This window comes from Aquarana catesbeiana, linkage group LG07 (genome assembly GCF_042186555.1).
Source record: "Aquarana catesbeiana isolate 2022-GZ linkage group LG07, ASM4218655v1, whole genome shotgun sequence".
Lineage (NCBI taxonomy): Eukaryota > Metazoa > Chordata > Amphibia > Anura > Ranidae > Aquarana > Aquarana catesbeiana.
Window position 1 is genome coordinate 302717271 of NC_133330.1, and position 16646 is coordinate 302733916.

The 16646-nt window shown below is 42.3% G+C and overlaps 1 protein-coding gene across 2 annotated transcripts in view; it reads right to left on the bottom strand.

The window, feature by feature from the left end:
* LOC141103705 (cytochrome P450 4B1-like) overlaps positions 1 to 16646 on the bottom strand; it is a 100118-nt gene that overhangs the window by 51958 nt on the left and 31514 nt on the right. For both annotated transcript variants that reach the window (XM_073593597.1, XM_073593598.1), the window contains exons 4-5: positions 14498 to 14625; positions 11952 to 12076 (exon numbers count right to left, since the gene is read on the bottom strand). In XM_073593597.1, the coding sequence (XP_073449698.1) occupies positions 11952 to 12076; positions 14498 to 14625 (253 nt within the window). The remainder of the gene's footprint in view (positions 1 to 11951; positions 12077 to 14497; positions 14626 to 16646) is intronic.

A 16646-nucleotide genomic window follows, 5' to 3' on the forward strand; every position in this document is an offset into this window, starting at 1 on the left:
AGCTAAATTTTAAACAAGAATTCAACTATACATGAGTCCAATTATTCATTAAACAGGTGTCCAGCAGACAGTTGATTATAAAAGGGCGTTACTTAAAGAAAACCCCTTCCTATTTCATGCTGTCAGCCATGGCACCACATGGAAGTGACATGTCACAAGGCCTGAGAAAGAAAATAATTTCTTTACCCAAGAAAGGTGAAGGCTCCAAGAAGATCAGCAAAGCTTTACTTATCAGTCAGAATACTGTAGCAAAAGTGACACAAAAATCTAACAAAGATGGAACTGCAACCATCTCACAGAGACGTCCAGGTCATCCACAGCAGTTAACGCCTCGATACAAGCGTCTTCTGATGAGGAGGGTTGAAGAAAATTGCCATGCAAGTTCACTGCAGTCAGCTAAAGAAGTAGAAAGCCAAACTGGGGTGATTGTTTTCCATGACACAATACGGCATACACTGTAGAGGAATGGCATGCATGGATGTTGTCCACGAAGGATACCTCTCCTAAAGCCCATGCATAAAAAAGCCCACCTAGAATTTGCCAGGGTCCATGCTGAAAAAGAAGAACACTACCGGGACTGTGTACTCTGGAGTGATGAGACCAAGATAAATGTTTTTGGAATTGATGGCTTCAAAACTGTATGGCGTCGCAAAGGTGAGGAGTACAAAGAAAAATGCATGGTGCCTACAGTAAAACATGGTAGTGGTAGTGTCCTTCTGTGGGGCTACATGAGTGCTGCTGGTGTCGGGGAGCTGCTCTATATTCAAAGAGAAGATGCTACCATCACTCTGTGCCCTTGGTCAACTTTTCCAACATGACAATGATTCAAAACACACATCTCAGGCCACTGTTGCATTTTTAGTGGCTAAGTATGTTTCCTGATCTGAACATAATCAATCACCTATGGGGAATTCTGAAGCGATACTTTGAGCATCACTCTCCATCCAGCATCCAGGCTCTAAAAGAAGTCGTGCTTGAAGAATGGAAAAAAGATAGATGTTGCAATATGTCGCCAACTTGTTCATTTCATGCCTAGAAGACTTGGTGCTGTCCTTACAAATCATGGAGGTCATACAAAATACTAGATGTAGTAGTTTTTGTTGTGGGGTGTATTCATTTTTGCATCAACTAATTTGAGTAAAACTGAAGAATGTGTAATCTGAGTTATATTATTAACCTTACTTTCATGTAAATGAGCTGAACGAATGTTCTATAAAACTCAGTTTTGTCAACATTTTGTAAAGTGTTCTTGTGTTTATTAAGATATTGATTAAAATCGTACTTTTCAAAAGGGGTGTACTCATTTATCCTCAGCACTGTATTCAGTGGCGGCCCGTCCATAGGGGGCATATGGGCCCAGGCAGTCAAAAAAAAAAAAATTTTTTAATACTGGCCCTTAAAAAAAAAAAAAAAAAAAATAATATACAAAAAAGGGCCTTAAGTGCACTGTGTTCGGACACCAGATACAGTGCGATGCCGGACACAGTGCACTTATGAGAAGCGCCACATCTATGCAATCACAAGATTGCAGACGTGACGCTTAATTTGCGGGCGTTTAGCCTGCCTTGCGGCGCTTTCCAAAGCGCGGAGTAGCTTCCGCCCGGCGCTTGTAGTATATAATACTACAGCCGGGCGGTTTGATTGACATCTCAGTTTGATGTCACTTCCTGTTTTCATTCTCCCATTGCACCCTGGAGAAAGGAAACAGGAAGTACTATGAGAGGAACGGACAGACCTCTCCATCGCCGCTGTGGAAGAGGACACCGCAGGACAGGAGAGGACAACACACAGCAAGGTAAGTAGTACCGCTGTGCTCCGGGGGGGGGTTGTTCGATGTGACACAGACAAGGCTGCATTTGGGGGACACAGGAGGCTGCATTTAAGGGACACAGGAGGCTGCATTTAGGGGGACACAGGAGGCTGCATTTAGGGGGACACAGGAGGCTGCATTTAGGGGGACACAAGAGGCTGCATTTAGGGGGACACAAGAGGCTGCATTTAGGGGGACACAAGAGGCTGCATTTAGGGGGACACAAGAGGCTGCATTTAGGGGGACACAAGAGGCTGCATTTAGGGGGACACAAGAGGCTGCATTTGGGGGACACAAGAGGCTGCATTTGGGGGACACAAGAGGCTGCATTTGGGGGACACAAGAGGCTGCATTTGGGGAACACAAGAGGCTGCATTTGGGGAACACAGGAGGCTGCATTTGATGTGACACAGGCTGCTGTCCCTCCATCCCTCTCCCTCCATCCCTCGTTCATCTCAGACGCTAACCACACCACCTTAGAGCCACGCCCACTATTTCGCTGAAACCACGCCCATTTGAGGGGTCAAAAAGGAACGGCGGGGTCTGGCGCCCCCCATCCTAAAACTTCACCAGCCGCCACTGCTGTATATACTGTATGTCATGCTACCCCTGAAGGAGCCGTTTGGTAATTTGGGTTTTCTCTTCTGCGCCTCAACTCAAAGAATAACCTCAGCCCCTCTGACACACCTGGTTAAATGAAAGTCACTGCAAGCATATAAAAGAACACAAACTTAGATACCTTTAACTTGGCTGTGAATTAGAACCAGGAAAAAAAAGACACAAGGCCGTTTAGTGGTAATGGAACTCAATGTATTGGTATGGGTTAGACTAAATAGTGGTTTAAACATAAGTGAGGACACAGAAGATAGTATATTAACTATGCCAGGGTAACGTAACTTAGAATAGAATTCTGTACCACTACACTGGATTTTGCTCATATATCAACAAAATCAGCAATAAACAGTGCATATAAGCCTTAACTGCAACGTAAATAACAGTACTATAATTAATTTAGAGCGCGCCCTAAGAGAATGGTTAGAATATAGTGCAATGTCCCCTGAGTGGTAGCTCTTAGCATAAGCAGTAGGTAAAGTTCTCTGTGTATCAGCTGTAAATAGGCAGTCTTTAGTCCTAACTCTTCAGATAGCTAGCTTTAGGGCCCAGTTGTACCATTGGTGCACATGAGTACAGTCCCAGTCATACCTGCAGGCAGCAAAAAAGGCTACTAGATAGCTGTATGGTCAATTTCTAAAGGGCTCGGTTTCCTTTCTCTAGCAGCAGATAGTAAATCCCTTCCTCCAGCAGCAGCTCACCAGCCCCAGCAATAATGTAGCTTACTATCCGATCACACGTAGCCATAGATGTGCGCAGCCTATTGCATTAGGGTGTGCACCCCAAAGCTCAAACACACATGCCTTTCTCTGCAGCCTCAGCTGCATGGGGCAGTGAATGAATGAGTAGTGCTCTGTGCTGACTTCCTGTTCATTCCCAGATGGAAGCATAGTAAACCAGGCACACCCCTTGCGCACGCCTATGCACGTAGCAATTAGTCCACTCTCTGCTCTGCACCCAGGTGACTCTGGCTCATGTCACTCGTGAACTCAGCACTGTGGATCCTGCTCTGGCTGCCAAAATGCAGCAGTGCTGGTGCACCCTGAACAGCATTGTGCACCCTCCAGCAAGAGGCAGCTGTGTCCTCTACAGTCTGGTAAAATGCAGCTCTTTCCCCTCCTTCTGCAGGCTTTAGTGGGGGCTGTAGTTCAGGCCCCCTTACTTTCAGTGGGCAGCGCTCCCAAGGAGACACTATACGTCCCATGACTGTATTGGATTTCTGCCAGACATATCATTTGGTGTTGAGGCCAAATAATTAAATTTTAGTCTCATCCGACTATAACACCTTTTTCCATGTGGCCTCAGAATCTTCAAGGCGCATCTAAAGCGGTGAGAGGAGGCTAAAATTGATTTGAATTGGATTCCTGCCAGACATATTGTTTGGTGTTGAGGTCAAATTATATGTCTGGCAGAAAGCCAAGTCAAGAGAAAAGGAATCCGCTGCTCCAGGTGTGTGCAAAACCTCAATTGGAACCAAGTAGGAGTGCTAGCCCCGGCCCACCTCCGTACAAACTTGAGAAAAGAAGAAATGGCTGCACATCCGAGAGTTCCAAAACAAAATGCCTTTTATTGAAAACCACCAAGATGCACCGTGGACACCAGGTATTAGTGACGTAGATGCATTTCACACATCTGACCTGTGCTTAATCATTACCTGATTTGAATTATTAGAAGAAAGCCAATACAGCTCTCTGTCCAAATAACACCATTCCTACAGCAAAGCACGAAGGTGGTAATATCCTGTTATGGGGGTGTTTCTCTGCAGCAGGGACTGGAGCACTTGTCAGGATAGAAGAAAAATTAATGGGGTAAAATATCAAATTGTTGAGGAAAATCTGCTCCCCTCTTCCAGAAAGTAGTCAATGGGAAGAAGGTTTACTTTCCAACATGACAATGACCCAACGTATACAGAAAAAATGAGCTAACAGTGGTTGAAGGAGAAAAAGGTGAATGTCCTTGCATGGCCTAGCAGAGCCCAGACTTAAACCCCATTAAAAATCGATGGAATGACTTGAAGACTGCAGTTCACAAATGGACACCATCAAATTTAACTGAACTTGAGCAGTTCTGCAAATAAGAGTGGGCAAATATTGCAAAGTCTAGATTTGCAAAGTCAGTAGAGACATATCCCAATAGAATAAAGGCTGTAATTAAAGCAGAAGGTGGTTTAACAAAATATTGAGATAAGTGGGTGATCTTTTCCAATGCCATGATTCTGTTTTTGTATTTAATTTTTTTATGACATGTTGTTGTTATATCTTTCACTTGGATGGCATAAGTTGCACTGAGTAAATACAGCTGGATAAAACAAAAAACTGTCTGTCTGTCTTCATGTCAGGCTGCAAAGCAACAAAATGTGATTATTTTAAAGGAGGCGATTCTTTTCTATATCCACTGTATAGATCAGTGCATGTAAGATTCATAACAAGATGGAAGGCATAAGGTTAATATGAAAATGGATCCCTAATTTATTACAAAGCAACAGACATAGAAACATATTTAGTGGGGGCACATGCACAGAGCGGACATGCCTGCTTGAAGCTCCGCTACCTGGAGAATGGTAAAGCCATATAACGACGGGTGTACGCTAAACACCCACACTCAAACATTACCCACCTGTGCCCACAGTATTCCTGGCCTAGGAGGATTCATCCCCGGGGGGGTCCTAGGCTAAAAATGAAGCCCCAATTTAACAAAGCAGCGCCACCTCAGAATAAAACAAAAAAGGCGTTGCAGCCGTCTGCCTCAGGAAATTCCAGCAGCACTGCTAAGCTTTCAAAAGCACATGATTCCTCACAAACTGTCAAGTAATTCAGACTTCGACAGTGTACATTTGGAGGATGCTCCTAAGGATGAAATAGCTTCACCAGCTTTGTTACAACAAATAGATAAAATGCTTCAGAAAGCATTAAAATGCACATCAGATCATATTACAACTAGCCTCACTAAAGAGATTAGAGAACTGGGTCAACACTTGAAATCAGAGTAGATGACATAGAAAATTATACTGTAAATTGTTCTACAGAAATTAAAAATCTCAAGAAAGAAAATTAAATACTACAGACAAGACTGGAGTACTATGAAATCTGTGCTAGACGTTCTAATCTGCACATTAGAGGTATTTCTGAAACTGTAATGGAGAACATACATACATATACATTACTGTATGTAATTATTTCACCTCCCTTTTATCCCTAGTGGTTTCTCCAGTGCCCTGCATGCAGTTTTATATTATAAAAACTGTTCTTTCTGCCTGGAAACTGGAGATTGTCCATAGCGACCAAAACTGTCCCTTTACATCAAAAGTGATTTTAGAGCAGCTAGTGACAGCGATAATAAATTAGAATCAGAATTGAGCGATAGTGATTTGTGCGGAGATCCGTCATCAAATACTGAACAGTAATGACAGCGACAATTCTGCAACTGAGCAAATTTCAGTGTTTTTGATTTGATTACATTATTGGATATTTTTTATTATTATTATATTATTTGGTATAATTATTTATAGTTATTTATTATATTATAATTTATGATTTTGTGTTTCAAACTTTATCACACCTGGGATGTCTACTAGACTCTGGTTTGGACAGATATAAGTGTGTTATTTCTAAGAATCACAGGCCTACAATGAAAAACGCCAAATTTCCATGCAAAATAATTGTACCACTTTCAGCACCTAAAATCCGACATAATCATACCGCCAGGGAGGTTAAATGGGCTACACACAGTATCCCTTATTTAGGTATCCAGCTCACTGCCAATTACCTTGATTTATTTACCGCCAATTATCCAACTTTACTGAAACAAACTACAAATCTGCTTTTAAAATGGTCATCCTTACCTATCGCATGGTTTGGGAAAATAAATATAATAAAAATGACTATACTCCCCAAATTCTTATACTTGTTTCTTGTATACGTGTATACGTTTCTTGTATACGTGTTCCTGCTTATTTCCTTAAAATCATACAACAAAAATGAATACAATTTGCTTGGGGGAAACTCAAACCACGCTTACCAAAAGAAACGTTATACCTTCCCAAAACTCATGGTGGGCTAGGATTTCCGAACTTTTCATTATACTATTAGGCTGCTCAATTAACAAAATATCACACTACTGTAGAAATTCCCCTATGGGTAATCATTGAAGCAATAGATTGTGACCCTCTTTCCATACATAATATCTTGTGGTTACGTCCAATAGATCGTAAGACTATACAGAACCCAATCACTAAACATTCCTTCTCTATTTGGGATAGACAAAACCTCACACGGACTACAATCAACACACAATCCACTTCTTTCCTTTTCTCAAAAACCTGGCTTTTTACCCAGCATGGATAACTCCCAGATCTTTTCAGGCCTGGTCCAAAACAGGCATTACATGCTTACACAATATCGTTTTAAAAACAATGCGTTCCTTTCCAGATTTATGTTAATCATTCGGGCTTCCTCAATCTGAACTATTTTGTTTATTCCTTCAAGTCAAGAATTTTTACACCCATCTCTTTGACAATAATACTTTAGACAATCTCTCTAAAATTTGAAAACACATGCATAGGAGACCCTCATGCTAAAGGCCTTATATCAACAATATACTCTCAAATGCTTATAAAAATCTGATGCTATTTTACCATCTTGTGTAGTTAAATGGGAAAAATACCTGGATTGTACTATAGATTACTCAGAATGATCTACAATATGGTCTAGTATCAAATCTTTTTCACCTAATGTAATGGATACTGAAATGCAGCGTACACACGATCGGACATTCAGACAAATGTTGGATGTAAGCTTGTTGTCGGTCACCGCGTTCTTGACGTTCGGAATTTACAACATTTATGTGACCATGTGTATGCAAGACATGTTTGAGCCAACATCCTTCGGAAAAAAATCCACTCCTGTGTATGGGGCAAAAGTGTTTTTAAAGTACTTTCCCGCAGGCATTTGGTTCCTGCTTGAATAGCTAAATTCGCACCTGATCACTCTGACCTCTGCTTTTGTGGCTTCTCCGAACAAGGAACTTATATGCACATATGGTGAAATTGTTCTATTATACAAAACTTTTGGAAAAGCGTTTTCCTACTTGCCTCAGAGATGTTCGAAAATGTAATTACACCAGATCTGGTAATAGCCCTTTTAAATTAAAACCTGATTTTATGACTCATAAACAATTCGTACTATTCACACAACTCTTGACAGCCGCAAAACAGACAATAACTAAAGCGTGGAAAACACCTTTACTGAATATAGCAGAAACCAAACACAGAATGAATCGATCATTATTACACGCAAAAATGGCAGTTTTGGATAAAGATCATTTAACTGAGTTCGAGGTTATGTGGAGACCATGGGTCATACACTGTCTACCCACTACCTTTGAAAATCAAGTACTTACCGTATGTCATGGTAACAAATGCTCTTACATACCACTACAAACATAATTTTTGGAAAAGGTTATGCCTCCAGAATCCCCATACCCTCTCTACCCTTTTAACTTCCCCTACTTCTTTATTTTTTATTTTTTCTCTTTTTTCTTTCTAAGATTTTCTTCTTAATATTAATGCATATGATATTTGACACTTACAGATGATTCTAAATATTCTTAGAAGGCATGCAATGTCTCTGTTTACTGTTCTAACTTACTACTGATAGTTTTAAATTACCTTATTGAATATTACTATTGCATATTAAATTCTCTCATCTGTATATCACTTCGTCATTATAATGTCCCAACATGTAATTCCTGTTATACATGAGATTGCTATATAACCTATAATCGTTATATTATAATTGTTGTTTTCTGATGATCTTTCAATAAAAGTCTTTGAACGAGAGAAACATATTTAGTGTAATTAAACTGTGAATCCATTTCCAGTTTGTGGCCTATAGCAACTGTGGCTTCATTACTAACCTTCTCCAGGCAGACAGGTGCTCAGCCCTGGCTTAATGTAATACTAAGCCCTGGAAAGTATAAAGGATCCATCCGCACCCCCGCAGCACACACAACCCCTATATGTTGTTATTTCTTTAAAATGAAACCGATGTATACATTTTCCTAGGGTATACAGCGGTCACGTGACATACATCATTGTCCGGCCGAACGCTGAAAGTTCTTGTAGGAGGAGACTTCACTCTCCTCTGACATGTGATGGAAATGTTCTCCGCAGCAATACAGACCAAACTGAGCATGTGCAGCCTGACTCCACTCACTGTGTGTCATCCGCACTTGTCCAGGGAGACAATGCAGGAAGAGGAGGATCTGTGCATACACGATCAAACAGCCTTTTTACACAATGCAGAGGATTAACCCCTTAGTTTCCACAGTGAGTATAACAAGCATGCTTTACTGCATATACAGACTGATTTTACTGTTGTGGGTTTAGTAAGACTTTAAAGTGTGTGTAAACCCTAACAAAAAAAAAATCTAATTTGCTCTTTTGGCCTGTTAAACATACTAGGGTTGCACCGATACCGATACTTGTAATCCTACAAATGCTCCGATGCCTCGGAAGTCAGGGATGATCAGTGGGGGGAGTTACAAGCACCGATCTCCCTGTATAGATTTCAATAAAGCAGTCGACAGCCGCTTCTCCCCCACCGCTGCACCGATCACCCCTGACTGTCCCCTGCTTCCTCCTCCGATACCCCCCCCCCCCCCCCATGTGGTCCGTGCTCCTCCGGTCCCCCGTCATGTGGTCCGTGCTCCTCTAATCCCCAGCCATGTCATCCGTGCTCCTCCAGTCCCCCACCATGTCCTCTGTGCTCCTCCGGTCCCCCCTGTCCCAGATCTGTCAGGATGGAGAGCGGAGGAAGAAGCTGGTAAATATGTCATAATTATCAGCTCCTTCCTTTTCTGAATGCACAGAGTCAGTGATCACTGACTGTGTCCATTCATAACTGAGCATCGTAAACTATGCTACAGTTTATGAATTGAGAGGAGCCGCTGTCTCCTGTCCATTCATTTTCAGTGTAGCTGAGGCTGCAGAGAAAGGGATTGGGGAATCTGTGCCCTCAGTCCCTTTCTCTGTCTCAAAGGGGAGATGTAGGGGTCTGTTTGGACCCCTGATATCTCACCAAAGCCCCCCCAACAGGGCTGATTAAAAAAAAAATATAAGAAAAAAAATAAAATATTTAAAAGGTAAAATTGTAAATGTAACAAGGTCCCAGGCCTCCTTTAGTCTAATGAGAACCTCCAGAGCCAGGGACAGCTGACATCATTCTGTATAGAGTGGGTTGCAAGGCATAGTGGGTGTAGTGCAAAGTAGATTCATGGGTGCCAGACGCTTCTTGAAAGCAAAGAGATTTTTTTTCTCTTGAACTGAACAGTGGGAGAGAGGGTTTAGGGCCAGGGCACCCTTAGGTAGTAGCAATGTCAATTAGCAGACTCTGAGACTTCTGCAGGTAGACAGCCATGCAGGGAAAGGCATCCAGCAAGACACCACATCTGCATGGGTCTCCTATGGCAACAGTCTTGGAACAGTTCCTAACACAAAAATTGTAACAAACTCCTTTATTTTTATACAGTCACTTCTTGTAGACTCTCAGCCCACTTAGTTCCCAGTCTCTCTCACTAGACTTGCTGATTCACAGCCACTGTATCCCATGAGCTCTTCTAATCTTCTTACTTTAGTATCTTCCTTAAGCGTCACCCCCGCTTCCCTGCTGGGTCCCTGGCTTGGCACTCCAGATACTCTTCAAGCGTCACCCCTCTGGCCAAGTCCCTGGCTTGGCACCTGCTGAAGTTTCCTGATTCTTCATTGTCCCCGGTTGGTGAAAATACTGTTCCGGTACTTGTTTCAGCTACTCACTGTGGTCCCTGGTAACAAGGTGGTTGGTGTAACGAAACGTCCCACACTCCGCTTGAGTGCTTTGGTCATATACCGCTTTCTCCCAGTCTGAATATAGATATCAGATATTCCAAACCGCTGACAACCAACAACAAGGCAGTACTCGTTTGGTTGTTCAACATGACCTCTTTATTGAAACACAGGTATACTCGGGACAATCCCCCCCCCCTTTGCATATATATATCCCTATTAGAGGGTAACTTAGACATAGGAGGTGCATGGGAAGCTGAAACAAGGGTTTCCCAACCTCCCCAAAGTATTCTGGGTTCCACAAAGTGACTCCCGTCACAGTTGGTCCCTTAGTGATGACAGCTTCCCTCTACCTCCGACCACGACAGGTTCTCCGTCCGGCAGAACCTTCACTTCTGATTGGACTGCTAGCCGCAGTCCCAACCCTACGCTAGTCTCTTGCTTCTGGATAGGTCCTCAGACACCCTAGCAGCCAGATGTGCCCGGGATAGGCCCAAATTCCTGGCTAGCAGCCCGGGCAGCACAACATACGTCCACCCAGACAGCCCTCCAGGTGGCACAGAACACCGATCACCTGACTCCACCCAAATATATAGGTTTCTCCCAGCAGGCCAAGTGATTAAAGAAAACCACTGCCCATTGGCTGAGATAAACTCCTAATCTGTCCTAGCTTTGCCCTTGTCTTATCTAATGTCACTGGGTACCCGGCCACCTAGCGGTAGAAGAGAGAAGTGCAGCAATTCCAGACTTAGGGCAAACTCAATTGATCCCTTACAATTGGCCAAGGCAAATACACCTGGCAGGTAAATTTAGGAGCAACCCTGCCTAAATATCAGGGTGCTACACTAAGATAAAATATAAGATTAAAAAAACTGACACCGACCCCCCCCAAAAAAAAAAGCATTGTAAAATATATATATATAAAATTGTAGAAAAAAAAAACAAAACTACTGACACAGTCCACTGTCCCATGACATTAAAAAAAACACATATCAGTAATCGGTATTGGCGAGTACTTGAAAAAAATATCGGCACTTGTATTCGGTCTTAAAAAAAGTGGTATCGGTGCAACCCTAAAATATACCATTGAAAACATTGTGTTATGTCTAAGGTTTTAAAACAAGTTGATCCTATTAGAAATTCAGAGCCGTCCTGTGAACACTTTACATGTCATCTCAAAGAATCTACTTAGCCCTTCTAGTTCTTCTCCAAGGACTATAAGTCAATTAGTGCCTGTGTTTAGAGGATGAAGACACTGGGAGTGGTTGAGTAGTTTAACAAAAGAAAACTGGGCACAAAAATGCTGTGCTGTCAGTCCACAATAGGAAATTAGGAGTGCATTTCTGGCAGATCAACAGGTATTTTTTGTACTTGCTGGGTCTTTATAGAGATAAAACACAAGTAAATGTGCATTTATTGCAGATATTACTGCATGTGTTTTTTTTCTGTTTTGCCTTGATATGCGCTTTAATCTAAACATATCATTACCTGCATAGGTGTCCACTTATGTTGTGCAATTATATAGGGGGGGTAGAAAAGCACACATTTGACTTCAGTTATAGAAGTTAAAGGAAAGGGAATGACGTTTTTGGAACCAACCCTATTCCACCTGTTCTTTTTCTAGCAGAAGTGAACAAATAGATAAAATCTCACTGGTTGCCAAGACAAATATGTTCTTTATTACAAGGCTCAGAATCCAATGCTACTGACCTGTCATTCTGACAGTTGCTCTGACAACTGAAGGCACATTTCATGATGGTGTCCAGTGTCATGAGGCTGACATGTTGGAAGAGTTCCACTGTTTTTTTATCTGGGATGAGGTCCTCCCATTTATCCTAAAAAAAAACTGTCATGGCAGTCAGGGAAAAACTTGAGCGTTTTAGACAACATTCCATCATTCATATAGGAAAAGAACAAAAAGTTCATTTTCAGCAGAGAAAGCACAGAATCCATGGTATCTGAATTTTTTAAAAGGTGGTTAGACATGCAGGCTACATCGAGTAGGTCTTTTAACATAGACAGGTTTTGCTGACTGTTCATGTTAAACGTATGCAAAGGGGAAAGGCATGTAGAAGTGGAAGCTTTATAGAAAAAATAATAATAATCAGACAAGGTTTACTAGGCTGTACATGTACTGTTTTCCATTGTAGTCAACACTTATAGACCCAATACTGATGCCCAGTACAGATCAGGCAACTGGTATTTTCCATTATTTCCTGTATTTATAAAGTACCAAATCCTGTCTATTGATATCTTTATGCCGCGTACACATGAGCGGACTTTACAGCAGACTTTGACGGACTTTACGAATGAACGGACTTGCCTACACACGATCAACCAAAGGTTGACAGATTCGTACGTGATGACGTACGACCGGACTAAAACAAGGAAGTACATAGCCAGTAACAAATAGCTGCCCTAGCGTCGTTTTTTTTTAATCGGACTAGCATACAGATGAGCGGACTTTTCGACCGGGCTCGAGTCCGTTGGAAAGATTTGAAACATGCTTCATTTCTAGGTCCAGCGAACTTTTGGGGAAAAAAAGTCAGCAGGAGCCCACACACGATCGAATTGTCCGACGGACTCCAGTCCGCAGGACCAAGTATGCCGTAAAGTCTGGTTGTGTGTACGCGGCATTAGATTTCAGAAATTTAGAGAATGACACAAGCGGAATGATCTGAGGTCTATGTTTTTTAATGGATAGCAGTAAGGCTGCTTTCACACTGAAAGTGCCGGCCATCCGCGCTAAAGCGCTGCTAGTTTTAGCGGCGTTTTAGCGCTGTTTAAGCTGCACTTTTGTGCCACTTTTTGGCTGCTAGCGGGGTGCTTTAATTGCAATGGGCAGGGGCATTTTGGGAGCGCTGTTTAAAGCGCCCCCAGCTCACCCCAAAGATGCTGCTTGCAGGACTTTTCCGAACGTCCTGCAAGCATACCACCCTAGTGTGAAAGCACCCATTGCAGAGAATGGGAGGCAGTTTTCAGGTGCTTTAAAGGTGCTATTTCTAGCGCTAAAACGCCAGAAAACTGCCTCAGCGTGAAAGGGTCTAATGCCGCGTAGACACGAGTTGACTTTTCGACTGACTAGGTCTGACAGTCTTTCCGATGGACTTTGCAGTGTAGTTCCGCCGTGCTTTCAAACAAACGGACTTGGACACACACGATCACACCAAAGTCCGACGGATTTGTACGTTATGACATACGTCCGGACTAAAATAAGGAAGTTGATAGCCAGTAGCCAATAGGTGCCCTGGCGTTGGTTTTAGGCCATTGGACTAGCATACAGACGAGCGGACTCGAGTCCGTCGGAAAGATTTGAAACATGTTTTATTTCTAGGTCCGTCTGACTTTTGGGGAAAAAAAAGTCTGCTGGAGCCCACACACGATCGAATTGTCCGACGGCGTCCGGGCCGCCGGACCAAGTCTGCTCGTGTGTACGCGGCATTAGAGTCCATTCACACTTATCTTATGACAAATCTCACACCATTATTTTCAATAACACCCATTAAAATCACTGGGATTTAAAGTTGCAGTGACTTTGAAAAGGTGCTGACTTTGATCCAAAGAATGTAAAGTCCCATCAAAGTCAGGCTGGAAATTGTGCAACTTGCACTATTTTAAATGTTTTCTTGTAGCGTTTTTCCCTTCCATAAAATTATTTTTATTTATTTACTTACAATGTGCCATTGAACTTGCTAGAAAATATGACTAATTCTGAAGAGTCAATTCCCTAGCAAAGCTCCTCCCTTCTTGCACATCATAGCCCATTCTTCAACTGTGAGTGCCTGATTGGTGTCTGTGCTGGCCCACCTCCTTTGTCCCACCCCTCACTTCCATACATAACATTGTATGTAGCTGCCAGGTAGGGGTGAGCAGAGGAATACTATAGAGTGTCACTTTGGTGACAACTCGAGTCTGCTGGGGCTGCTGATTTCTCATCCAAGGTGATGACACCTAGTAGCAGTCTCAGCACTTTGGGTGTCTACACAAGGGAAGCATTTACAAGTAAATAACATGCATAAAATTTGCTAAATTTCATTTCTTTAGCTAGGCTTAGATAAACAGTATATGGCAGGAAATCTAATGTGCAAATTATTTAAATTGATTAGTTGTTAAATAAATGATTATGATCAATGATGTCCCACAGATAATAATGTAGGTTTAAAACAGCACCAACACAATGCTAAAAAGACTCCTGAAAACAGCTGGGAGTTAAACTTAGTGATTCTGGAGTTTATATGGAATGTATGTGTAATTACCAGCATGACATTCACGCTGTCTGACATCAGTTTCACATACGGCTTCAATACATCATAATGGAAGGCGGGAGTCAGCAGCTTGCGGTGCTGGAACCACTTCTGGCCAGATAACACCAGCAGCCCTTTACCTGAGTAATGTTAATGAAAACAGAATTTGGATGAAAAAGCCAGTCCGCCATGTAACAATCTAGTGTTTTTCTACATAGCATCTGAAAGCATTCTCAATGCATCTAACCCCTATATTCAGAATCTAACAAAATAAACATGGCTTGCTCCCCAATCTTAAAGTGATTGTAAAGTCTCATATTTTTCTTTAAAAATAACAAACATGTCTATACTTACCTGCTCTGTGTAATGGTTTTGCACAGAGCAGCCCAGATCCTCCTCCTCTCAGGTCCTTCACCGACTCTCTTGGCCACTTCCTCCCTCCTGTTGAGTGCCCCCACAGCAAGCAGCTTGCTGTAGGGGCACCAGAACCGAGCTGCAGTTCCCTGTGTCCATTTAGACATGGAGCCATGGTTTGGCCCCACCCCCTCTCTGTGCTGATTGGCTAACTGGCTTTAAATGACAGCAGTGGGAGCCAATGGCGCTGCTGCTGTGTCTCAGCCAGTCAGGAGGGAGAGTCCCAGGCGGCAAAGGGACTCGTGCACATGGCTGGAGGAAGATTGGGCTCAGGTAAGTTTTAGGGGGGCTGCTGCACACAGAAGGTTATTTTATCCTAATGCATAGAATGCATTAAGATAAAAAAAAAACTGCCTTTACAACCACTTTAACCACCAAGTCCAAATATCAATATTATACACAATAACTTATCGTAGTGCCACCTGGTATTTCCTACAGTGTGTTACATCTTCTTAGAGCTCGGTTCACACTACTGCGACCTGAAAGTCACGTGACTTACAATGCGACTTTGCCAGGCGACTTCAGTACTACTGTGATGCGACTTTAGAAACAACTTTCAGGGAATGCCTGGGTAATCTTCCTGTAATGTCGGATCTAAATCACATCAATATGGAAGAGGATCTGACTTGGAGGCAACTTGCATTAAAGTTCCGGGGCACAAGTCGGAAAGAAGTCACCTTGAAGAAGTACAGGAACCTTTTCTATAGTCGGAGCGACTTTAGTAGTGCTAACTAAGACAGCTCTCATTGACTAACATGGGATTTCACATGTCATGCGACTTAAGGTCTCACAAGTCGGACCCCAAGCCGCGGCAGTGTGAACCGAGCCTGAAAGAAAAAAAAAGTTGCAGCATCATTACTAGCCACAATATGGTGCATGTTTATATATCAGGGCAGTATAGTGGCCTATATTACCAGGTTTTGTCATTGCCTTCTTGACCTCTGGTGCTGCTGTATTTGTGGAATTTGTTTTTGTTTCGGGTGCCAGTGGGCCCAGTTGTGGCTCTGGTGTATTTACTGTATTATCTTCCCCTAGGTTGTAGCCACTGACACCTGAAAGCCATGATGCATTTGCTTTGGCCATCCATCTTTTGATTATTCTCCACACATCTCTATTATTAGTTTGCACACTATGTAAGAGCTGGGAAATGGCAAGTTAAAAGTTGGCAGACAGGTTTTTTTTTTTTTTTAGGTCTAACTATCATGACCTGCTCTCCGCTCTAGTAAAGCAATTAATGGCCTTGTATTCTGTTGTAACATTTAGTTTGTGTGGTTGCTTAACCCTCCAGTTTGTCTGGCTAGGACAGGCAGAATGACTCAAGTCTGCAGCTGGTTGTTCTTCACAGGCCTGTAATAAGCGGGTGTAGTGCATGTGCCAGTTGTTGAGTAGCTGAGCTGGTGATCCTGCACTAGCATGACAATGTATGGATCATTATCATTTTGTTTTGCCAGTGAGATAAAATGTATGAGATTTTAAACAATTTTCTGGTTAGAATGATGACAAGTTAGGACAGGAAGCTCTATGCTCTATGATAAAAATTAACACACGTTAGCAAACCTTTCAAATTATGTAGGTGCAAACTGAAAATCAGTGTCTGACACGGACTCTTCTGGAAACACATTTTGAAGAGACAATTCAGCTTCTCAATAACGGAAGTAAAGGTGCTTCTAAGGGCTAATTTTAAGTGCATTTAAAAAAAGGGCTAATTTTAAGTGCATTTAAAAAAAAAAAAGAAGTATGGGTTTCA